Genomic DNA, 25,842 nt, shown 5'->3' with positions numbered 1-25,842 from the left:
CCGTCCCCTATCAGATCACATTACACATTACCGTCCCCTATCAGATCACATTACACATTACCGTCCCCTATCAGATCACATTACACATTACCGTCCCCTATCAGATCACATTACATACATTACCGTCCCCTATCAGATCACATTACACATTACCGTCCCCTATCAGATCACAATTACACATTACCGTCCCCTATCAGATCACATTACACATTACCGTCCCCTATCAGATCACATTACACATTACCGTCCCCTATCAGATCACATTACACATTACCGTCCCCTATCAGATCACATTACACATTACCGTCCCCTATCAGATCACATTACACATTACCGTCCCCTATCAGATCACATTACACATTACCGTCCCCTATCAGATCACATTACACATTACCGTCCCCTATCAGATCACATTACACATTACCGTCCCCTATCAGATCACATTACATTACCGTCCCCTATCAGATCACATTACACATTACCGTCCCCTATCAGATCACATACATTACCGTCCCTATCGATACATTACACCGTCCCCTATCAGATCACATTACACATTACCGTCCCCTATCAGATCACAGATTACACATTACCGTCCCCTATCAGATCACATTACACATTACCGTCCCCTATCAGATCACATTACACATTACCGTCCCCTATCAGATCACATTACACATTACCGTCCCCTATCAGATCACATTACACATTACCGTCCCCTATCAGATCACATTACACATTACCGTCCCCTATCAGATCACATTACACATTACCGTCCCCTATCAGATCACATTACACATTACCGTCCCCTATCAGATCACATTACACCGTCCCCTATCAGATCACATTACACATTACCGTCCCCTATCAGATCACATTACACATTACCGTCCCCTATCAGATCACATTACACATTACCGTCCCCTATCAGATCACATTACACATTACCGTCCCCTATCAGATCACATTACACATTACCGTCCCCTATCAGATCACATTACACATTACCGTCCCCTATCAGATCACATTACACATTACCGTCCCCTATCAGATCACATTACACATTACCGTCCCCTATCAGATCACATTACACATTACCGTCCCCTATCAGATCACATTACACATTACCGTCCCCTATCAGATCACATTACACATTACCGTCCCCTATCAGATCACATTACACATTACCGTCCCCTATCAGATCACATTACACATTACCGTCCCCTATCAGATCACATTACACATTACCGTCCCCTATCAGATCACATTACCGTCCCCTATCAGATCACATTACCGTCCCCTATCAGATCACATTACCGTCCCCTATCAGATCACATTACACATTACCGTCCCCTATCAGATCACATTACACATTACCGTCCCCTATCAGATCACATTACACATTACCGTCCCCTATCAGATCACATTACACATTACCGTCCCCTATCAGATCACATTACACATTACCGTCCCCTATCAGATCACATTACACATTACCGTCCCCTATCAGATCACATTACACATTACCGTCCCCTATCAGATCACATTACACATTACCGTCCCCTATCAGATCACATTACACATTACCGTCCCCTATCAGATCACAAGGATACATTACACAACAGTAGGGTTAAGGGTCGGGGTTAAGGGTCGGTTGGTTAAGGGTCAGGGTTAAGGGTCAGGGTTAAGGGTCGGGGTTAGGGTCGGGGTTAAGGGTCGGGGTTAAGGGTCGAGGTTAAGGGTCGGGGGTTAAGGGTCGGGGTTAAGGGTCGGGGGTTAAGGGTCGGGGCAGAGGGACCGGCTGACACCACCTCAGTAGTTCAGTGTAACAGTTTAATGTGTCCCCACCTTCTCCGAGGCTGTGGCCAGTTTGGATCCGCTGGCGTCGAACACAACGGCTGCTAATGGGCTGTCATGGGCTGGGATCATGTTGGCTGCTCTCTGGAAACACAGATATAAACACACAGAGAGAGACTGAACTGTCATGGGCTGGGATCATGTTGGCTGCTCTCTGGAAACACAGATATAAACACACACAGAGAGACTGAACTGTCATGGGCTGGGATCATGTTGGCTGCTCTCTGGAAACACAGATATAAACACACAGAGAGAGACTGAACTGTCATGGGCTGGGATCATGTTGGCTGCTCTCTGGAAACACAGATATAAACACACAGAGAGAGACTGAACTGTCATGGGCTGGGATCATGTTGGCTGCTCTCTGGAAACACAGATATAAACACACAGAGAGAGACTGAACTGTCATGGGCTGGGATCATGTTGGCTGCTCTCTGGAAACACAGATATAAACACACAGAGAGAGACTGAACTGTCATGGGCTGGGATCATGTTGGCTGCTCTCTGGAAACACAGATATAAACACACAGAGAGAGACTGAACTGTCATGGGCTGGGATCATGTTGGCTGCTCTCTGGAAACACAGATATAAACACACAGAGAGACTGAACTGTCATGGGCTGGGATCATGTTGGCTGCTCTCTGGAAACACAGATATAAACACACAGAGAGAGACTGAACTGTCATGGGCTGGGATCATGTTGGCTGCTCTCTGGAAACACAGATATAAACACACAGAGAGAGAGACTGAACTGTCATGGGCTGGGATCATGTTGGCTGCTCTCTGGAAACACAGATATAAACACAGAGAGAGACTGAACTGTCATGGGCTGGGATCATGTTGGCTGCTCTCTGGAAACACAGATATAAACACACAGAGAGAGACTGAACTGTCATGGGCTGGGATCATGTTGGCTGCTCTCTGGAAACACAGATATAAACACACAGAGAGAGACTGAACTGTCATGGGCTGGGATCATGTTGGCTGCTCTCTGGAAACACAGATATAAACACACAGAGAGAGACTGAACTGTCATGGGCTGGGATCATGTTGGCTGCTCTCTGGAAACACAGATATAAACACACAGAGAGAGACTGAACTGTCATGGGCTGGGATCATGTTGGCTGCTCTCTGGAAACACAGATATAAACACACAGAGAGAGACTGAACTGTCATGGGCTGGGATCATGTTGGCTGCTCTCTGGAAACACAGATATAAACACACAGAGAGAGACTGAACTGTCATGGGCTGGGATCATGTTGGCTGCTCTCTGGAAACACAGATATAAACACACACAGAGAGAGAGACTGAACTGTCATGGGCTGGGATCATGTTGGCTGCTCTCTGGAAACACAGATATAAACACACAGAGAGAGACTGAACTGTCATGGGCTGGGATCATGTTGGCTGCTCTCTGGAAACACAGATATAAACACACAGAGAGACTGAACTGTCATGGGCTGGGATCATGTTGGCTGCTCTCTGGAAACACAGATATAAACACACAGAGAGAGACTGAACTGTCATGGGCTGGGATCATGTTGGCTGCTCTCTGGAAACACAGATATAAACACACAGAGAGAGACTGAACTGTCATGGGCTGTGATCATGTTGGCTGCTCTCTGGAAACACAGATATAAACACACAGAGAGAGACTGAACTGTCATGGGCTGGGATCATGTTGGCTGCTCTCTGGAAACACAGATATAAACACACAGAGAGAGACTGAACTGTCATGGGCTGGGATCATGTTGGCTGCTCTCTGGAAACACAGATATAAACACACAGAGAGAGACTGAACTGTCATGGGCTGGGATCATGTTGGCTGCTCTCTGGAAACACAGATATAAACACACAGAGAGACTGAACTGTCATGGGCTGGGATCATGTTGGCTGCTCTCTGGAAACACAGATATAAACACACAGAGAGACTGAACTGTCATGGGCTGGGATCATGTTGGCTGCTCTCTGGAAACACAGATATAAACACACAGAGAGAGCTGAACTGTCATGGGCTGGGATCATGTTGGCTGCTCTCTGGAAACACAGATATAAACACACAGAGAGAGACTGAACTGTCATGGGCTGGGATCATGTTGGCTGCTCTCTGGAAACACAGATATAAACACACAGAGAGAGACTGAACTGTCATGGGCTGGGATCATGTTGGCTGCTCTCTGGAAACACAGATATAAACACACAGAGAGAGACTGAACTGTCATGGGCTGTGATCATGTTGGCTGCTCTCTGGAAACACAGATATAAACACACAGAGAGAGAGACTGAACTGTCATGGGCTGGGATCATGTTGGCTGCTCTCTGGAAACACAGATATAAACACACAGAGAGACTGAACTGTCATGGGCTGGGATCATGTTGGCTGCTCTCTGGAAACACAGATATAAACACACAGAGAGAGAGACTGAACTGTCATGGGCTGGGATCATGTTGGCTGCTCTCTGGAAACACAGATATAAACACACAGAGAGAGACTGAACTGTCATGGGCTGGGATCATGTTGGCTGCTCTCTGGAAACACAGATATAAACACACACAGAGAGACTGAACTGTCATGGGCTGGGATCATGTTGGCTGCTCTCTGGAAACACAGATATAAACACACAGAGAGAGACTGAACTGTCATGGGCTGGGATCATGTTGGCTGCTCTCTGGAAACACAGATATAAACACACAGAGAGAGAGACTGAACTGTCATGGGCTGGGATCATGTTGGCTGCTCTCTGGAAACACAGATATAAACACACACAGAGAGAGACTGAACTGTCATGGGCTGGGATCATGTTGGCTGCTCTCTGGAAACACAGATATAAACACACACAGAGAGAGACTGAACTGTCATGGGCTGGGATCATGTTGGCTGCTCTCTGGAAACACAGATATAAACACACAGAGAGAGACTGAACTGTCATGGGCTGGGATCATGTTGGCTGCTCTCTGGAAACACAGATATAAACACACAGAGAGACTGAACTGTCATGGGCTGGGATCATGTTGGCTGCTCTCTGGAAACACAGATATAAACACACAGAGAGACTGAACTGTCATGGGCTGGGATCATGTTGGCTGCTCTCTGGAAACACAGATATAAACACACAGAGAGAGACTGAACTGTCATGGGCTGGGATCATGTTGGCTGCTCTCTGGAAACACAGATATAAACACAGAGAGACTGAACTGTCATGGGCTGGGATCATGTTGGCTGCTCTCTGGAAACACAGATATAAACACACACAGAGAGAGACTGAACTGTCATGGGCTGGGATCATGTTGGCTGCTCTCTGGAAACACAGATATAAACACACAGAGAGACTGAAACAGCGTACAGTGTGTAGTAGAGCTAGCCATCTTCAACGTGAGTGTGTGTCTGTGTGTGTGTCTGTGTGTCTGTGTGTGTGTGTGTGTGTGTGTGTGTGTGTGTGTGTGTGTGTGTGTGTGTGTCTGTGTGTGTGTCTGTGTGTCGTGTGTGTGTGTGTGTGTGTGTGTGTGTGTGTGTGTGTGTGTGTGCCGTACCAGATTGACCGTGTCGAACACCTGGACCTCTCCGATCGTAGCGCTGCCGGGATAAGCCAAGTAGCAGTTATCGCTACTGATGGACAGAGCGCACAGCCCTGGGGAGAGAACACACAGTTATTATACAGGAGGACAGAGCGCACACAGTTATTATACAGGAGGACAGAGCACACACAGTTATTACAGGAGGACAGAGCGCACAGCCCCGGGGAGAGAACACACAGTTATTATACAGGAGGACAGAGCACACAGCCCTGGGGAGAGAACACACAGTTATTATACAGGAGGACAGAGCACACACAGTTATTATACAGGAGGACAGAGCACACAGCCCTGGGGAGAGAACACACAGTTATTACAGGAGGACAGAGCACACAGCCCTGGGGAGAGAACACACAGTTATTACAGGAGGACAGAGCACACAGCCCTGGGGAGAGAACACACAGTTATTACAGGAGGACAGAGAACACACAGTTATTATACAGGAGGACAGAGCACACACAGTTATTACAGGAGGACAGAGCACACAGCCCCGGGGAGAGAACACACAGTTATTACAGGAGGACAGAGCACACAGCCCTGGGGAGAGAACACACAGTTATTATACAGGAGGACAGAGCACACAGCCCTGGGGAGAGAACACACAGTTATTATACAGGAGGACAGAGCACACAGCCCTGGGGAGAGAACACACAGTTATTATACAGGAGGACAGAGCGCACAGCCCCGGGGAGAGAACACACAGTTATTATACAGGAGGACAGAGAACACACAGTTATTATACAGGAGGACAGAGCACACAGCCCCGGGGAGAGAACACACAGTTATTACAGGAGGACAGAGCACACACAGTTATTACAGGAGGACAGAGCACACAGCCCTGGGGAGAGAACACACAGTTATTACAGGAGGACAGAGCACACACAGTTATTATACAGGAGGACAGAGCACACAGCCCTGGGGAGAGAACACACAGTTATTACAGGAGGACAGAGCACACACAGTTATTACAGGAGGACAGAGCGCACAGCCCCGGGGAGAGAACACACAGTTATTACAGGAGGACAGAGCACACAGCCCTGGGGAGAGAACACACAGTTATTACAGGAGGACAGAGCACACAGCCCTGGGGAGAGAACACACAGTTATTACAGAAGGTGTAGATTTAGTAGTAGGTTAATAAGGTGTAGATTTAGTAGTAGGTTAATAAGGTGTAGATTTAGTAGTAGGTTAATAAGGTGTAGATTTAGTAGTAGGTTAATAAGGTGTAGATTTAGTAGTAGGTTAATAAGGTGTAGATTTAGTAGTAGATTAATAAGGTGTAGATTTAGTAGTAGGTTAATAAGGTGTAGATTTAGTAGTAGGTTAAGGTGTAGATTTAGTAGTAGGTTAATAAGGTGTAGATTTAGTAGTAGGTTAATAAGGTGTAGATTTAGTAGTAGGTTAATAAGGTGTAGATTTAGTAGTAGGTTAATAAGGTGTAGATTTAGTACTAGGTTAATAAGGTGTAGATTTAGTACTAGGTTAATAAGGTGTAGATTTAGTAGTAGGTTAATAAGGTGTAGATTTAGTAGTAGGTTAATAAGGTGTAGATTTAGTAGTAGGTTAATAAGGTGTAGATTTAGTAGTAGGTTAATAAGGTGTAGATTTAGTAGTAGGTTAATAAGGTGTAGATTTAGTAGTAGGTTAATAAGGTGTAGATTTAGTAATAGGTTAATAAGGTGTAGATTCAGTAGTAGGTTAATAAGGTGTAGATTCAGTAGTAGGTTAATAAGGTGTAGATTCAGTAGTAGGTTAATAAGGTGTAGATTTAGTAGTAGGTTAATAAGGTGTAGATTTAGTAGCAGGTTAATAAGGTGTAGATTTAGTAGTAGGTTAATAAGGTGTAGATTTAGTAGTAGGTTAATAAGGTGTAGATTTAGTAGTAGGTTAATGAGGTGTAGATTTAGTAGTAGGTTAATGAGGTGTAGATTTAGTAGTAGGTTAATGAGGTGTAGATTTAGTAGTAGGTTAATGAGGTGTAGATTTAGTAGTAGGTTAATGAGGTGTAGATTTAGTAGTAGGTTAATAAGGTGTAGATTTAGTAGTAGGTTAATAAGGTGTAGATTTAGTAGTAGGTTAATAAGGTGTAGATTTAGTAGTAGGTTAATAAGGTGTAGATTTAGTAGTAGGTTAATAAGGTGTAGATTTAGTAGTAGGTTAATAAGGTGTAGATTTAGTAGTAGGTTAATAAGGTGTAGATTTAGTAGTAGGTTAATGAGGTGTAGATTTAGTAGTAGGTTAATAAGGTGTAGATTTAGTAGCAGGTTAATAAGGTGTAGATTTAGTAGCAGGTTAATAAGGTGTAGATTTAGCAGCAGGTTAATGAGGTGTAGATTTAGCAGTAGGTTAATAAGGTGTAGATTTAGCAGTAGGTTAATAAGGTGTAGATTTAGCAGTAGGTTAATAAGGTGTAGATTTAGCAGTAGGTTAATAAGGTGTAGATTTAGCAGTAGGTTAATAAGGTGTAGATTTAGCAGTAGGTTAATAAGGTGTAGATTTAGCAGTAGGTTAATAAGGTGTAGATTTAGCAGTAGGTTAATAAGGTGTAGATTTAGCAGTAGAGGTTAATAAGGTGTAGATTTAGCAGTAGGTTAATAAGGTGTAGATTTAGTAGTAGGTTAATAAGGTGTAGATTTAGTAGTAGGTTAATAAGGTGTAGATTTAGTAGTAGGTTAATAAGGTGTAGATTTAGTAGTAGGTTAATAAGGTGTAGATTTAGTAGTAGGTTAATAAGGTGTAGATTTAGTAGTAGGTTAATAAGGTGTAGATTTAGTAGTAGGTTAATAAGGTGTAGATTTAGTAGTAGGTTAATAAGGTGTAGATTTAGTAGTAGGTTAATAAGGTGTAGATTTAGTAGTAGGTTAATAAGGTGTAGATTTAGTAGTAGGTTAATGAGGTGTAGATTTAGTAGTAGGTTAATAAGGTGTAGATTTAGTAGTAGGTTAATGAGGTGTAGATTTAGTAGTAGGTTAATGAGGTGTAGATTTAGTAGTAGGTTAATGAGGTGTAGATTTAGTAGTAGGTTAATAAGGTGTAGATTTAGTAGTAGGTTAATAAGGTGTAGATTTAGTAGTAGGTTAATAAGGTGTAGATTTAGTAGTAGGTTAATAAGGTGTAGATTTAGTAGTAGGTTAATAAGGTGTAGATTTAGTAGTAGGTTAATAAGGTGTAGATTTAGTAGTAGGTTAATAAGGTGTAGATTTAGTAGTAGGTTAATAAGGTGTAGATATAGTAGTAGGTTAATAAGGTGTAGATTTAGTAGTAGGTTAATAAGGTGTAGATTTAGTAGTAGGTTAATAAGGTGTAGATTTAGTAGTAGGTTAATAAGGTGTAGATTTAGTAGTAGGTTAATAAGGTGTAGATTTAGTAGTAGGTTAATAAGGTGTAGATTTAGTAGTAGGTTAATAAGGTGTAGATTTAGTAGCAGGTTAATAAGGTGTAGATTTAGTAGCAGGTTAATAAGGTGTAGATTTAGTAGCAGGTTAATAAGGTGTAGATTTAGTAGCAGGTTAATAAGGTGTAGATTTAGTAGCAGGTTAATAAGGTGTAGATTTAGCAGTAGGTTAATAAGGTGTAGATTTAGCAGTAGGTTAATAAGGTGTAGATTTAGCAGTAGGTTAATAAGGTGTAGATTTAGCAGTAGGTTAATAAGGTGTAGATTTAGCAGTAGGTTAATAAGGTGTAGATTTAGTAGTAGGTTAATAAGGTGTAGATTTAGTAGTAGGTTAATAAGGTGTAGATTTAGTAGTAGGTTAATAAGGTGTAGATTTAGTAGTAGGTTAATAAGGTGTAGATTTAGTAGTAGGTTAATAAGGTGTAGATTTAGTAGTAGGTTAATAAGGTGTAGATTTAGTAGTAGGTTAATAAGGTGTAGATTTAGTAGTAGGTTAATAAGGTGTAGATTTAGTAGTAGGTTAATAAGGTGTAGATTTAGTAGCAGGTTAATGAGGTGTAGATTTAGTAGCAGGTTAATAAGGTGTAGATTTAGTAGTAGGTTAATAAGGTGTAGATTTAGTAGTAGGTTAATAAGGTGTAGATTTAGTAGTAGGTTAATAAGGTGTAGATTTAGTAGTAGGTTAATAAGGTGTAGATTTAGTAGTAGGTTAATGAGGTGTAGATTTAGTAGTAGGTTAATGAGGTGTAGATTTAGTAGCAGGTTAATAAGGTGTAGATTTAGTAGCAGGTTAATAAGGTGTAGATTTAGTAGTAGGTTAATAAGGTGTAGATTTAGTAATAGGTTAATAAGGTGTAGATTTAGTAGTAGGTTAATAAGGTGTAGATTTAGTAGTAGGTTAATAAGGTGTAGATTTAGTAGTAGGTTAATGAGGTGTAGATTTAGTAGTAGGTTAATGAGGTGTAGATTTAGTAGTAGGTTAATAAGGTGTAGATTTAGTAGTAGGTTAATAAGGTGTAGGTTAATAAGGTGTAGATTTAGTAGTAGGTTAATGAGGTGTAGATTTAGTAGTAGGTTAATGAGGTGTAGATTTAGTAGTAGGTTAATAAGGTGTAGATTTAGTAGTAGGTTAATAAGGTGTAGATTTAGTAGTAGGTTAATAAGGTGTAGATTTAGTAGTAGGTTAATAAGGTGTAGATTTAGTAGTAGGTTAATGAGGTGTAGATTTAGTAGTAGGTTAATGAGGTGTAGATTTAGTAGTAGGTTAATAAGGTGTAGATTCAGTAGTAGGTTAATAAGGTGTAGATTCAGTAGTAGGTTAATAAGGTGTAGATTCAGTAGTAGGTTAATAAGGTGTAGATTTAGTAGTAGGTTAATAAGGTGTAGATTTAGTAGTAGGTTAATGAGGTGTAGATTTAGTAGTAGGTTAATGAGGTGTAGATTTAGTAGTAGGTTAATAAGGTGTAGATTTAGTAGTAGGTTAATAAGGTGTAGATTTAGTAGTAGGTTAATAAGGTGTAGATTTAGTAGTAGGTTAATAAGGTGTAGATTTAGTAGTAGGTTAATAAGGTGTAGATTTAGTAGTAGGTTAATGAGGTGTAGATTTAGTAGTAGGTTAATGAGGTGTAGATTTAGTAGTAGGTTAATGAGGTGTAGATTTAGTAGTAGGTTAATGAGGTGTAGATTTAGTAGTAGGTTAATGAGGTGTAGATTTAGTAGTAGGTTAATGAGGTGTAGATTTAGTAGTAGGTTAATGAGGTGTAGATTTAGTAGTAGGTTAATGAGGTGTAGATTTAGTAGTAGGTTAATAAGGTGTAGATTTAGTAGTAGGTTAATGAGGTGTAGATTTAGTAGTAGGTTAATAAGGTGTAGATTTAGTAGTAGGTTAATAAGGTGTAGATTTAGTAGTAGGTTAATAAGGTGTAGATTTAGTAGTAGGTTAATGAGGTGTAGATTTAGTAGTAGGTTAATGAGGTGTAGATTTAGTAGTAGGTTAATAAGGTGTAGATTTAGTAGCAGGTTAATAAGGTGTAGATTTAGTAGCAGGTTAATGAGGTGTAGATTTAGCAGTAGGTTAATGAGGTGTAGATTTAGCAGTAGGTTAATAAGGTGTAGATTTAGCAGTAGGTTAATAAGGTGTAGATTTAGCAGTAGGTTAATAAGGTGTAGATTTAGCAGTAGGTTAATAAGGTGTAGATTTAGCAGTAGGTTAATAAGGTGTAGATTTAGCAGTAGGTTAATAAGGTGTAGATTTAGCAGTAGGTTAATAAGGTGTAGATTTAGCAGTAGGTTAATAAGGTGTAGATTTAGTAGTAGGTTAATAAGGTGTAGATTTAGTAGTAGGTTAATAAGGTGTAGATTTAGTAGTAGGTTAATAAGGTGTAGATTTAGTAGTAGGTTAATAAGGTGTAGATTTAGTAGTAGGTTAATAAGGTGTAGATTTAGTAGTAGGTTAATAAGGTGTAGATTTAGTAGTAGGTTAATAAGGTGTAGATTTAGTAGTAGGTTAATGAGGTGTAGATTTAGTAGTAGGTTAATGAGGTGTAGATTTAGTAGTAGGTTAATGAGGTGTAGATTTAGTAGTAGGTTAATGAGGTGTAGATTTAGTAGTAGGTTAATGAGGTGTAGATTTAGTAGTAGGTTAATGAGGTGTAGATTTAGTAGTAGGTTAATGAGGTGTAGATTTAGTAGTAGGTTAATGAGGTGTAGATTTAGTAGTAGGTTAATGAGGTGTAGATTTAGTAGTAGGTTAATGAGGTGTAGATTTAGTAGTAGGTTAATAAGGTGTAGATTTAGTAGTAGGTTAATAAGGTGTAGATTTAGTAGTAGGTTAATAAGGTGTAGATTTAGTAGTAGGTTAATAAGGTGTAGATTTAGTAGTAGGTTAATAAGGTGTAGATTTAGTAGCAGGTTAATAAGGTGTAGATTTAGTAGCAGGTTAATAAGGTGTAGATTTAGTAGTAGGTTAATAAGGTGTAGATTTAGTAGCAGGTTAATAAGGTGTAGATTTAGTAGTAGGTTAATAAGGTGTAGATTTAGTAGCAGGTTAATAAGGTGTAGATTTAGTAGTAGGTTAATAAGGTGTAGATTTAGTAGTAGGTTAATAAGGTGTAGATTTAGTAGTAGGTTAATAAGGTGTAGATTTAGTAGTAGGTTAATAAGGTGTAGATTTAGTAGTAGGTTAATAAGGTGTAGATTTAGTAGCAGGTTAATGAGGTGTAGATTTAGTAGTAGGTTAATGAGGTGTAGATTTAGCAGTAGGTTAATGAGGTGTAGATTTAGCAGTAGGTTAATAAGGTGTAGATTTAGCAGTAGGTTAATAAGGTGTAGATTTAGCAGTAGGTTAATAAGGTGTAGATTTAGTAGTAGGTTAATAAGGTGTAGATTTAGTAGTAGGTTAATAAGGTGTAGATTTAGTAGTAGGTTAATAAGGTGTAGATTTAGCAGTAGGTTAATAAGGTGTAGATTTAGCAGTAGGTTAATAAGGTGTAGATTTAGCAGTAGGTTAATAAGGTGTAGATTTAGCAGTAGGTTAATAAGGTGTAGATTTAGCAGTAGGTTAATAAGGTGTAGATTTAGTAGTAGGTTAATAAGGTGTAGATTTAGTAGTAGGTTAATAAGGTGTAGATTTAGTAGTAGGTTAATAAGGTGTAGATTTAGTAGTAGGTTAATAAGGTGTAGATTTAGTAGTAGGTTAATAAGGTGTAGATTTAGTAGTAGGTTAATAAGGTGTAGATTTAGTAGTAGGTTAATAAGGTGTAGATTTAGTAGTAGGTTAATAAGGTGTAGATTTAGTAGTAGGTTAATAAGGTGTAGATTTAGTAGCAGGTTAATGAGGTGTAGATTTAGTAGCAGGTTAATAAGGTGTAGATTTAGTAGTAGGTTAATAAGGTGTAGATTTAGTAGTAGGTTAATAAGGTGTAGATTTAGTAGTAGGTTAATAAGGTGTAGATTTAGTAGTAGGTTAATAAGGTGTAGATTTAGTAGTAGGTTAATGAGGTGTAGATTTAGTAGTAGGTTAATGAGGTGTAGATTTAGTAGCAGGTTAATAAGGTGTAGATTTAGTAGCAGGTTAATAAGGTGTAGATTTAGTAGTAGGTTAATAAGGTGTAGATTTAGTAATAGGTTAATAAGGTGTAGATTTAGTAGTAGGTTAATAAGGTGTAGATTTAGTAGTAGGTTAATAAGGTGTAGATTTAGTAGCAGGTTAATGAGGTGTAGATTTAGTAGTAGGTTAATGAGGTGTAGATTTAGTAGTAGGTTAATAAGGTGTAGATTTAGTAGTAGGTTAATAAGGTGTAGGTTAATAAGGTGTAGATTTAGTAGTAGGTTAATGAGGTGTAGATTTAGTAGTAGGTTAATGAGGTGTAGATTTAGTAGTAGGTTAATAAGGTGTAGATTTAGTAGTAGGTTAATAAGGTGTAGATTTAGTAGTAGGTTAATAAGGTGTAGATTTAGTAGTAGGTTAATAAGGTGTAGATTTAGTAGTAGGTTAATGAGGTGTAGATTTAGTAGTAGGTTAATGAGGTGTAGATTTAGTAGTAGGTTAATAAGGTGTAGATTCAGTAGTAGGTTAATAAGGTGTAGATTCAGTAGTAGGTTAATAAGGTGTAGATTCAGTAGTAGGTTAATAAGGTGTAGATTTAGTAGTAGGTTAATAAGGTGTAGATTTAGTAGTAGGTTAATGAGGTGTAGATTTAGTAGTAGGTTAATGAGGTGTAGATTTAGTAGTAGGTTAATAAGGTGTAGATTTAGTAGTAGGTTAATAAGGTGTAGATTTAGTAGTAGGTTAATAAGGTGTAGATTTAGTAGTAGGTTAATAAGGTGTAGATTTAGTAGTAGGTTAATAAGGTGTAGATTTAGTAGTAGGTTAATGAGGTGTAGATTTAGTAGTAGGTTAATGAGGTGTAGATTTAGTAGTAGGTTAATGAGGTGTAGATTTAGTAGTAGGTTAATGAGGTGTAGATTTAGTAGTAGGTTAATGAGGTGTAGATTTAGTAGTAGGTTAATGAGGTGTAGATTTAGTAGTAGGTTAATGAGGTGTAGATTTAGTAGTAGGTTAATGAGGTGTAGATTTAGTAGTAGGTTAATAAGGTGTAGATTTAGTAGTAGGTTAATAAGGTGTAGATTTAGTAGTAGGTTAATAAGGTGTAGATTTAGTAGTAGGTTAATAAGGTGTAGATTTAGTAGTAGGTTAATAAGGTGTAGATTTAGTAGTAGGTTAATGAGGTGTAGATTTAGTAGTAGGTTAATGAGGTGTAGATTTAGTAGTAGGTTAATAAGGTGTAGATTTAGTAGCAGGTTAATAAGGTGTAGATTTAGTAGCAGGTTAATGAGGTGTAGATTTAGCAGTAGGTTAATGAGGTGTAGATTTAGCAGTAGGTTAATAAGGTGTAGATTTAGCAGTAGGTTAATAAGGTGTAGATTTAGCAGTAGGTTAATAAGGTGTAGATTTAGCAGTAGGTTAATAAGGTGTAGATTTAGCAGTAGGTTAATAAGGTGTAGATTTAGCAGTAGGTTAATAAGGTGTAGATTTAGCAGTAGGTTAATAAGGTGTAGATTTAGCAGTAGGTTAATAAGGTGTAGATTTAGTAGTAGGTTAATAAGGTGTAGATTTAGTAGTAGGTTAATAAGGTGTAGATTTAGTAGTAGGTTAATAAGGTGTAGATTTAGTAGTAGGTTAATAAGGTGTAGATTTAGTAGTAGGTTAATAAGGTGTAGATTTAGTAGTAGGTTAATAAGGTGTAGATTTAGTAGTAGGTTAATAAGGTGTAGATTTAGTAGTAGGTTAATAAGGTGTAGATTTAGTAGTAGGTTAATGAGGTGTAGATTTAGTAGTAGGTTAATGAGGTGTAGATTTAGTAGTAGGTTAATGAGGTGTAGATTTAGTAGTAGGTTAATGAGGTGTAGATTTAGTAGTAGGTTAATGAGGTGTAGATTTAGTAGTAGGTTAATGAGGTGTAGATTTAGTAGTAGGTTAATGAGGTGTAGATTTAGTAGTAGGTTAATGAGGTGTAGATTTAGTAGTAGGTTAATGAGGTGTAGATTTAGTAGTAGGTTAATGAGGTGTAGATTTAGTAGTAGGTTAATAAGGTGTAGATTTAGTAGTAGGTTAATAAGGTGTAGATTTAGTAGTAGGTTAATAAGGTGTAGATTTAGTAGTAGGTTAATAAGGTGTAGATTTAGTAGTAGGTTAATAAGGTGTAGATTTAGTAGCAGGTTAATAAGGTGTAGATTTAGTAGCAGGTTAATAAGGTGTAGATTTAGTAGTAGGTTAATAAGGTGTAGATTTAGTAGCAGGTTAATAAGGTGTAGATTTAGTAGTAGGTTAATAAGGTGTAGATTTAGTAGTAGGTTAATAAGGTGTAGATTTAGTAGTAGGTTAATAAGGTGTAGATTTAGTAGTAGGTTAATAAGGTGTAGATTTAGTAGTAGGTTAATAAGGTGTAGATTTAGTAGTAGGTTAATAAGGTGTAGATTTAGTAGTAGGTTAATAAGGTGTAGATTTAGTAGCAGGTTAATGAGGTGTAGATTTAGTAGTAGGTTAATGAGGTGTAGATTTAGCAGTAGGTTAATGAGGTGTAGATTTAGCAGTAGGTTAATAAGGTGTAGATTTAGCAGTAGGTTAATAAGGTGTAGATTTAGCAGTAGGTTAATAAGGTGTAGATTTAGTAGTAGGTTAATAAGGTGTAGATTTAGTAGTAGGTTAATAAGGTGTAGATTTAGTAGTAGGTTAATAAGGTGTAGATTTAGTAGTAGGTTAATAAGGTGTAGATTTAGTAGTAGGTTAATAAGGTGTAGATTTAGTAGTAGGTTAATAAGGTGTAGATTTAGTAGTAGGTTAATAAGGTGTAGATTTAGTAGTAGGTTAATAAGGTGTAGATTTAGTAGTAGGTTAATAAGGTGTAGATTTAGTAGTAGGTTAATAAGGTGTAGATTTAGTAGTAGGTTAATAAGGTGTAGATTTAGCTGTAGGTGAAGGTGTAGATTTAGCTGTAGGTGAAGGTGTAGATTTAGCTGTAGGTGAAGGTGTAGATTTAGCTGTAGGTGAAGGTGTAGATTTAGCTGTAGGTGAAGGTGTAGATTTAGCTGTAGGTGAAGGTGTAGATTTAGCTGTAGGTGAAGGTGTAGATTTAGTAGTAGGTTAATAAGGTGTAGATTTAGCTGTAGGTGAAGGTGTAGATTTAGCAGTAGGTGAAGGTGTAGATTTAGCAGTAGGTGAAGGTGTAGATTTAGCTGTAGGTGAAGGTGTAGATTTAGCTGTAGGTTAATAAGGTGTAGATTTAGCAGTAGGTTAATAAGGTGTAGATTTAGCAGTAGGTTAATAAGGTGTAGATTTAGTAGTAGGTTAATAAGGTGTAGATTTAGTAGTAGGTTAATAAGGTGTAGATTTAGTAGTAGGTTAATAAGGTGTAGATTTAGTAGTAGGTTAATAAGGTGTAGATTTAGTAGTAGGTTAATAAGGTGTAGATTTAGTAGTAGGTTAATAAGGTGTAGATTTAGTAGTAGGTTAATAAGGTGTAGATTTAGTAGTAGGTTAATAAGGTGTAGATTTAGTAGTAGGTTAATAAGGTGTAGATTTAGTAGTAGGTTAATAAGGTGTAGATTTAGTAGTAGGTTAATAAGGTGTAGATTTAGTAGTAGGTTAATAAGGTGTAGATTTAGTAGTAGGTTAATAAGGTGTAGATTTAGTAGCAGGTTAATGAGGTGTAGATTTAGTAGTAGGTTAATAAGGTGTAGATTTAGTAGTAGGTTAATAAGGTGTAGATTTAGTAGTAGGTTAATAAGGTGTAGATTTAGTAGTAGGTTAATAAGGTGTAGATTTAGTAGTAGGTTAATAAGGTGTAGATTTAGTAGTAGGTTAATGAGGTGTAGATTTAGTAGTAGGTTAATGAGGTGTAGATTTAGTAGCAGGTTAATAAGGTGTAGATTTAGTAGCAGGTTAATAAGGTGTAGATTTAGTAGTAGGTTAATAAGGTGTAGATTTAGTAATAGGTTAATAAGGTGTAGATTTAGTAGTAGGTTAATAAGGTGTAGATTTAGTAGTAGGTTAATAAGGTGTAGATTTAGTAGTAGGTTAATGAGGTGTAGATTTAGTAGTAGGTTAATGAGGTGTAGATTTAGTAGTAGGTTAATGAGGTGTAGATTTAGTAGTAGGTTAATAAGGTGTAGGTTAATAAGGTGTAGATTTAGTAGTAGGTTAATGAGGTGTAGATTTAGTAGTAGGTTAATGAGGTGTAGATTTAGTAGTAGGTTAATAAGGTGTAGATTTAGTAGTAGGTTAATAAGGTGTAGATTTAGTAGTAGGTTAATAAGGTGTAGATTTAGTAGTAGGTTAATAAGGTGTAGATTTAGTAGTAGGTTAATGAGGTGTAGATTTAGTAGTAGGTTAATGAGGTGTAGATTTAGTAGTAGGTTAATAAGGTGTAGATTCAGTAGTAGGTTAATAAGGTGTAGATTCAGTAGTAGGTTAATAAGGTGTAGATTTAGTAGTAGGTTAATAAGGTGTAGATTTAGTAGTAGGTTAATGAGGTGTAGATTTAGTAGTAGGTTAATGAGGTGTAGATTTAGTAGTAGGTTAATGAGGTGTAGATTTAGTAGTAGGTTAATAAGGTGTAGATTTAGTAGTAGGTTAATAAGGTGTAGATTTAGTAGTAGGTTAATAAGGTGTAGGTTAATAAGGTGTAGATTTAGTAGTAGGTTAATGAGGTGTAGATTTAGTAGTAGGTTAATGAGGTGTAGATTTAGTAGTAGGTTAATAAGGTGTAGATTTAGTAGTAGGTTAATAAGGTGTAGATTTAGTAGTAGGTTAATAAGGTGTAGATTTAGTAGTAGGTTAATAAGGTGTAGATTTAGTAGTAGGTTAATGAGGTGTAGATTTAGTAGTAGGTTAATGAGGTGTAGATTTAGTAGTAGGTTAATAAGGTGTAGATTCAGTAGTAGGTTAATAAGGTGTAGATTCAGTAGTAGGTTAATAAGGTGTAGATTTAGTAGTAGGTTAATAAGGTGTAGATTTAGTAGTAGGTTAATGAGGTGTAGATTTAGTAGTAGGTTAATGAGGTGTAGATTTAGTAGTAGGTTAATGAGGTGTAGATTTAGTAGTAGGTTAATAAGGTGTAGATTTAGTAGTAGGTTAATAAGGTGTAGATTTAGTAGTAGGTTAATAAGGTGTAGATTTAGTAGTAGGTTAATGAGGTGTAGATTTAGTAGTAGGTTAATGAGGTGTAGATTTAGTAGTAGGTTAATGAGGTGTAGATTTAGTAGTAGGTTAATGAGGTGTAGATTTAGTAGTAGGTTAATGAGGTGTAGATTTAGTAGTAGGTTAATGAGGTGTAGATTTAGTAGTAGGTTAATGAGGTGTAGATTTAGTAGTAGGTTAATGAGGTGTAGATTTAGTAGTAGGTTAATAAGGTGTAGATTTAGTAGTAGGTTAATAAGGTGTAGATTTAGTAGTAGGTTAATAAGGTGTAGATTTAGTAGTAGGTTAATAAGGTGTAGATTTAGTAGTAGGTTAATGAGGTGTAGATTTAGTAGTAGGTTAATGAGGTGTAGATTTAGTAGTAGGTTAATAAGGTGTAGATTTAGTAGTAGGTTAATAAGGTGTAGATTTAGTAGCAGGTTAATGAGGTGTAGATTTAGTAGTAGGTTAATGAGGTGTAGATTTAGCAGTAGGTTAATGAGGTGTAGATTTAGCAGTAGGTTAATAAGGTGTAGATTTAGCAGTAGGTTAATAAGGTGTAGATTTAGCAGTAGGTTAATAAGGTGTAGATTTAGCAGTAGGTTAATAAGGTGTAGATTTAGCAGTAGGTTAATAAGGTGTAGATTTAGCAGTAGGTTAATAAGGTGTAGATTTAGCAGTAGGTTAATAAGGTGTAGATTTAGCAGTAGGTTAATAAGGTGTAGATTTAGTAGTAGGTTAATAAGGTGTAGATTTAGTAGTAGGTTAATAAGGTGTAGATTTAGTAGTAGGTTAATAAGGTGTAGATTTAGTAGTAGGTTAATAAGGTGTAGATTTAGTAGTAGGTTAATAAGGTGTAGATTTAGTAGTAGGTTAATAAGGTGTAGATTTAGTAGTAGGTTAATAAGGTGTAGATTTAGTAGTAGGTTAATAAGGTGTAGATTTAGTAGTAGGTTAATGAGGTGTAGATTTAGTAGTAGGTTAATGAGGTGTAGATTTAGTAGTAGGTTAATGAGGTGTAGATTTAGTAGTAGGTTAATGAGGTGTAGATTTAGTAGTAGGTTAATGAGGTGTAGATTTAGTAGTAGGTTAATAAGGTGTAGATTTAGTAGTAGGTTAATAAGGTGTAGATTTAGTAGTAGGTTAATAAGGTGTAGATTTAGTAGTAGGTTAATAAGGTGTAGATTTAGTAGTAGGTTAATAAGGTGTAGATTTAGTAGTAGGTTAATAAGGTGTAGATTTAGTAGTAGGTTAACAAGGTGTAGATATAGTAGTAGGTTAATAAGGTGTAGATTTAGTAGTAGGTTAATAAGGTGTAGATTTAGTAGTAGGTTAATAAGGTGTAGATTTAGTAGTAGGTTAATAAGGTGTAGATTTAGTAGTAGGTTAATAAGGTGTAGATTTAGTAGCAGGTTAATAAGGTGTAGATTTAGTAGCAGGTTAATAAGGTGTAGATTTAGTAGCAGGTTAATAAGGTGTAGATTTAGTAGCAGGTTAATAAGGTGTAGATTTAGCAGTAGGTTAATAAGGTGTAGATTTAGCAGTAGGTTAATAAGGTGTAGATTTAGCAGTAGGTTAATAAGGTGTAGATTTAGTAGTAGGTTAATAAGGTGTAGATTTAGTAGTAGGTTAATAAGGTGTAGATTTAGTAGCAGGTTAATAAGGTGTAGATTTAGTAGCAGGTTAATAAGGTGTAGATTTAGTAGCAGGTTAATAAGGTGTAGATTTAGTAGCAGGTTAATAAGGTGTAGATTTAGCAGTAGGTTAATAAGGTGTAGATTTAGTAGTAGGTTAATAAGGTGTAGATTTAGTAGTAGGTTAATAAGGTGTAGATTTAGTAGTAGGTTAATAAGGTGTAGATTTAGTAGTAGGTTAATAAGGTGTAGATTTAGTAGTAGGTTAATAAGGTGTAGATTTAGTAGTAGGTTAATAAGGTGTAGATTTAGTAGCAGGTTAATAAGGTGTAGATTTAGTAGTAGGTTAATAAGGTGTAGATTTAGTAGTAGGTTAATAAGGTGTAGATTTAGTAGTAGGTTAATAAGGTGTAGATTTAGTAGTAGGTTAATAAGGTGTAGATTTAGTAGCAGGTTAATAAGGTGTAGATTTAGTAGCAGGTTAATAAGGTGTAGATTTAGTAGCAGGTTAATAAGGTGTAGATTTAGTAGCAGGTTAATAAGGTGTAGATTTAGTAGTAGGTTAATAAGGTGTAGATTTAGTAGTAGGTTAATAAGGTGTAGATTTAGTAGTAGGTTAATAAGGTGTAGATTTAGTAGTAGGTTAATAAGGTGTAGATTTAGTAGTAGGTTAATAAGGTGTAGATTTAGTAGTAGGTTAATGAGGTGTAGATTTAGTAGTAGGTTAATAAGGTGTAGATTTAGTAGTAGGTTAATAAGGTGTAGATTTAGTAGTAGGTTAATAAGGTGTAGATTTAGTAGTAGGTTAATAAGGTGTAGATTTAGTAGTAGGTTAATAAGGTGTAGATTTAGTAGTAGGTTAATAAGGTGTAGATTTAGCTGTAGGTGAAGGTGTAGATTTAGCTGTAGGTGAAGGTGTAGATTTAGCTGTAGGTGAAGGTGTAGATTTAGCTGTAGGTGAAGGTGTAGATTTAGCTGTAGGTGAAGGTGTAGATTTAGCTGTAGGTGAAGGTGTAGATTTAGCTGTAGGTGAAGGTGTAGATTTAGTAGTAGGTTAATAAGGTGTAGATTTAGCTGTAGGTGAAGGTGTAGATTTAGCAGTAGGTGAAGGTGTAGATTTAGCAGTAGGTGAAGGTGTAGATTTAGCTGTAGGTGAAGGTGTAGATTTAGCTGTAGGTTAATAAGGTGTAGATTTAGCTGTAGGTGAAGGTGTAGATTTAGCAGTAGGTGAAGGTGTAGATTTAGTAGTAGGTTAATAAGGTGTAGATTTAGTAGTAGGTTAATAAGGTGTAGATTTAGTAGTAGGTTAATAAGGTGTAGATTTAGCTGTAGGTGAAGGTGTAGATTTAGCTGTAGGTGAAGGTGTAGATTTAGCTGTAGGTGAAGGTGTAGATTTAGCTGTAGGTGTAGATTTAGCTGTAGGTGAAGGTGTAGATTTAGCTGTAGGTGAAGGTGTAGATTTAGCAGTAGGTGAAGGTGTAGATTTAGCTGTAGGTGAAGGTGTAGATTTAGCAGTAGGTGAAGGTGTAGATTTAGCTGTAGGTGAAGGTGTAGATTTAGTAGTAGGTTAATAAGGTGTAGATTTAGCTGTAGGTGAAGGTGTAGATTTAGCTGTAGGTGAAGGTGTAGATTTAGCTGTAGGTGAAGGTGTAGATTTAGCTGTAGGTGAAGGTGTAGATTTAGCTGTAGGTGAAGGTGTAGATTTAGCTGTAGGTTAATAAGGTGTAGATTAAGCTGTAGGTTAATAAGGTGTAGATTTAGCTGTAGGTGAAGGTGTAGATTTAGCTGTAGGTGAAGGTGTAGATTTAGCTGTAGGTGAAGGTGTAGATTTAGCTGTAGGTGAAGGTGTAGATTTAGCAGTAGGTGAAGGTGTAGATTTAGCTGTAGGTGAAGGTGTAGATTTAGCTGTAGGTGAAGGTGTAGATTTAGCTGTAGGTGAAGGTGTTTACCTGAGGGGTTGGGTGGAGTCTCTCTGATGGTGTGTAGGACCTTCATGTCTCTGATGTTGTGGACGTACAGAGACTCTTCCAGACATACTATCAGCCTCTGGAACAAACATAAAGTCCTGCTCACGATCACATATTACTGTCTGGTCTGTCTGTCTGTCTGTCTGTCTGTCTGTCTGTCTGTCTGTCTGTCTGTCTGTCTGTCTGTCTGTCTGTCTGTCTGTCTGTCTGTCTGTCTGTCAGGGCGTATCTACCGACGGCGTAGCTAGCTAGGAGTTTAACACACCTGTCTTCAGTGTCGTAGCTAGCTAGGAGTTTAACACACCTGTCCTCAGTGTCGTAGCTAGCTAGGAGTTTAACACACCTGTCTTCAGTGTCGTAGCTAGCTAGGAGTTTAACACACCTGTCTTCAGTGTCGTAGCTAGCTAGGAGTTTAACACACCTGTCTTCAGTGTCGTAGCTAGCTAGGAGTTAAACACACCTGTCTTCAGTGTCGTAGCTAGCTAGGAGTTTAACACACCTGTCTTCAGTGTCGTAGCTAGCTAGGAGTTTAACACACCTGTCTTCAGTGTCGTAGCTAGCTAGGAGTTTAACACACCTGTCTTCAGTGTCGTAGCTAGCTAGGAGTTTAACACACCTGTCCTCAGTGCCGTAGCTAGCTAGGAGTTTAACACACCTGTCTTCAGTGTCGTAGCTAGCTAGGAGTTTAACACACCTGTCTTCAGTGTCGTAGCTAGCTAGGAGTTTAACACACCTGTCTTCAGTGTCGTAGCTAGCTAGGAGTTTAACACACCTGTCTTCAGTGTCGTAGCTAGCTAGGAGTTTAACACACCTGTCTTCAGTGTCGTAGCTAGCTAGGAGTTTAACACACCTGTCTTCAGTGTCGTAGCTAGCTAGGAGTTTAACACACCTGTCTTCAGTGTCGTAGCTAGCTAGGAGTTTAACACACCTGTCTTCAGTGTCGTAGCTAGCTAGGAGTTTAACACACCTGTCTTCAGTGTCGTAGCTAGCTAGGAGTTTAACACACCTGTCTTCAGTGTTGTAGCTAGCTAGGAGTTTAACACACCTGTCTTCAGTGCCGTAGCTAGCTAGGAGTTTACAGTCTGTTTAACTGGGCTTTATCTAGCCTGCCTTGTTTACAGTCTGTTTTACTGGGCTTTATCTAGCCTGCCTTGTTTACAGTCTGTTTTACAGGGCTTTATCTAGCCTGCCTTGTTTACAGTCTGTTTTACAGGGCTTTATCTAGCCCTGTATCCTGTGGATGTGACACAGTTGATTTGTCACACAGGATACAGAAAGTGTAGTGAAATGGTTTCCTGCATAGTAGAGTATTTCGTTTAGCTAGCTAGCTAAACAATAAACCATAATCCCAACTCATAACGTTACTACCCTGCAGGTAGCTAACCAACCAGGTTCAAATGTTCGCTAGCTAGCTAACAGGACGCTTTAACTAGCAATGCAAATGTCTCTGATATACAAACAATATTACTACACACATCATACACGTAACGTTAGCTAGCTAGCTAACATTAAGCTATAACTAGCAATGCAAATGGCTCTGATATACAAAAAATATTACTACATAGATCATACACGTAACGTTAGCTAGCTAGCTAACAGGACGCTTTAACTTAAAATTAAAATTAAAATGACAAAACCAGAAATGTATAATATCTGAAAATGTTCCAGAAGGCATTTCTACACCCCAAAAAAAAACATAACATTTTTATTTTTAAGTTGAAACGTCTCTCCTGCGACGCGCCCGCCTTGCGCCTAGTTTCCTGAAACGAGCCACATGTTAAAAACTTCTCCACCTTTCGACAAACCGTCCCTCGTTCTCCTCCAACTGCAGTCCAAGTTCCATGTTTAAAAAGGTGTGTTCCTGTAACTGTAGTTACAGATCTCCGTTACACAACACACACACACCGAAAGGTGAGTTCCTACCTGTCTGTTGAGCTTCACAGCCAGGATAGTGTTGCTGTAACTGTAGTTGCAGATCTCCGTTACACAACACACACACACCGAAAGGTGAGTTCCTACCTGTCTGTTGAGCTTCACAGCCAGGATAGTGTTGCTGTAACTATAGTTACAGATCTCCGTTGCACAACACACACACACCGAAAGGTGAGTTCCTACCTGTCTGTTGAGCTTCACAGCCAGGATAGTGTTGCTGTAACTGTAGTTGCAGATCTCCGTTACACAACACACACACACCGAAAGGTGAGTTCCTACCTGTCTGTTGAGCTTCACAGCCAGGATAGTGTTGCTGTAACTGTAGTTGCAGATCTCCGTTACACAACACACACACACCGAAAGGTGAGTTCCTACCTGTCTGTTGAGCTTCACAGCCAGGATAGTGTTGCTGTAACTATAGTTACAGATCTCCGTCCCCTTCTTGAAGTGACAGACCTTCAGCTTCCGAGGAGCCTTTAGACTGACGATCGCCACCAGACTGCTGCTGAACAGACGCTCTACGATACACACATCCTCTGTGTCCGCTGGGCGCGCGCACACACACACACACACACACACACACACACACACACACACACACACACACACACACACACACACACACACACACACCATTAGTACCAAACAGTATAAACCCTGTTGCTGGAATATTCTAGAGACATCACAATACCCCCTAATGACATCACAATGCCCCATAATGACGTCACAATGCCCCATAATGACATCACGATACCCCATAATGACATCACAATACCCCCTAATGACATCACAATACCCCCTAATGACATCACAATACCCCATAATGACATCACAATACCCCCTAATGACATCACGATACCCCCTAATGACATCACAATACCCCATAATGACATCACAATACCCCATAATGACATCACAATACCCCATAATGACATCACAATACCCCCTAATGACATCACAATACCCCATAATGACACTGTGTAGTATCTCGTAAGTGCAGTACTATATATATATATATATATATAATAAATCCATAGGATATTGATACTCACTACATTCATCAATCAATAGGATATTGATACTCACTAATCAATAGGATATTGATACTCACTACATTCATAAATCAATAGGATATTGATACTCACTAATCAATAGGATATTGATACTCACTACATTCATCAATCAATAGGATAGTGATACTCACTAATCAATAGGATATTGATACTCACTAATCAATAGGATAGTGATACTCACTAATCAATAGGATAGTGATACTCACTAATCAATAGGATAGTGATACTCACTAATCAATAGGATATTGATACTCACTAATCAATAGGATATTGATACTCACTAATCAATAGGATATTGATACTCACTAATCAATAGGATATTGATACTCACTAATCAATAGGATAGTGATACTCACTAATCAATAGGATAGTGATACTCACTAATCAATAGGATATTGATACTCACTAATCAATAGGATATTGATACTCACTAATCAATAGGATATTGATACTCACTACATTCATAAATCTGCTCCAATTTGTCCACAGACGACAGGGAGAAGAACTTATAGCCTGATTTGGTTCCAACAGCTAAAGACCTGGAGACACACACACACACACACACACACACACACACACACACACACACACACCACACACACCACACACACACACACACACACCACACACACACCACACACCACACACACACACACACACACACACACACACACACACACACACACACCACACACCACACACACACACACACACACACACACACACACAACCACACAACCACACACACACACACACACACACACACACACACACACACACACACAGGTTAGGTGATTTAGCCGAGGGGACAGAGACAGAGACAGGCTGGAGACACTGGTCTAACCGAGGGGACAGAGACAGAGACAGGCTGGAGACACTGGTCTAACCGAGGGGACAGAGACAGGCTGGAGACACTGGTCTAACCGAGGGGACAGAGACAGACTGGAGACACTGGTCTAACCGAGGGGACAGAGACAGGCTGGAGACACTGGTCTAACCGAGGGGACAGAGACAGAGACAGGCTGGAGACACTGGTCTAACCGAGGGGACAGAGACAGGCTGGAGACACTGGTCTAACCGAGGGGACAGAGACAGGCTGGAGACACTGGTCTAACCGAGGGGACAGAGACAGGCTGGAGACACTGGTCTAACCGAGGGGACAGAGACAGGCTGGAGACACTGGTCTAACCGAGGGGACAGAGACAGGCTGGAGACACTGGTCTAACCGAGGG

General features: G+C 38.1%; 1 protein-coding gene across 3 annotated transcripts in view; it reads right to left on the bottom strand.

The window, feature by feature from the left end:
* Positions 1-25,842, bottom strand: part of LOC106593919 (WD repeat domain phosphoinositide-interacting protein 2) — a 50,243-nt gene that overhangs the window by 14,386 nt on the left and 10,015 nt on the right. The window contains exons 2-7 of one of the 3 annotated variants that reach the window (XM_045711658.1): positions 25,067-25,149; positions 23,967-24,082; positions 23,625-23,870; positions 21,588-21,684; positions 5,391-5,488; positions 1,849-1,941 (exon numbers count right to left, since the gene is read on the bottom strand). In XM_045711658.1, the coding sequence (XP_045567614.1) occupies positions 1,849-1,941; positions 5,391-5,488; positions 21,588-21,684; positions 23,625-23,870; positions 23,967-24,082; positions 25,067-25,149 (733 nt within the window). Of the gene's footprint in view, positions 1-1,848; positions 1,942-5,390; positions 5,489-21,587; positions 21,685-23,624; positions 23,871-23,912; positions 24,083-25,066; positions 25,150-25,842 lie in introns of those variants that run through there. The other 2 variants (XM_045711659.1, XM_045711660.1) reach the window with 2 other exon arrangements.

Source organism: Salmo salar, unplaced genomic scaffold (assembly GCF_905237065.1).
Source record: "Salmo salar unplaced genomic scaffold, Ssal_v3.1, whole genome shotgun sequence".
NCBI lineage: Eukaryota > Metazoa > Chordata > Actinopteri > Salmoniformes > Salmonidae > Salmo > Salmo salar.
The sequence above is the reverse complement of the archived record's forward strand: the minus strand, read 5'-3'. Positions and strand labels throughout refer to the sequence as shown.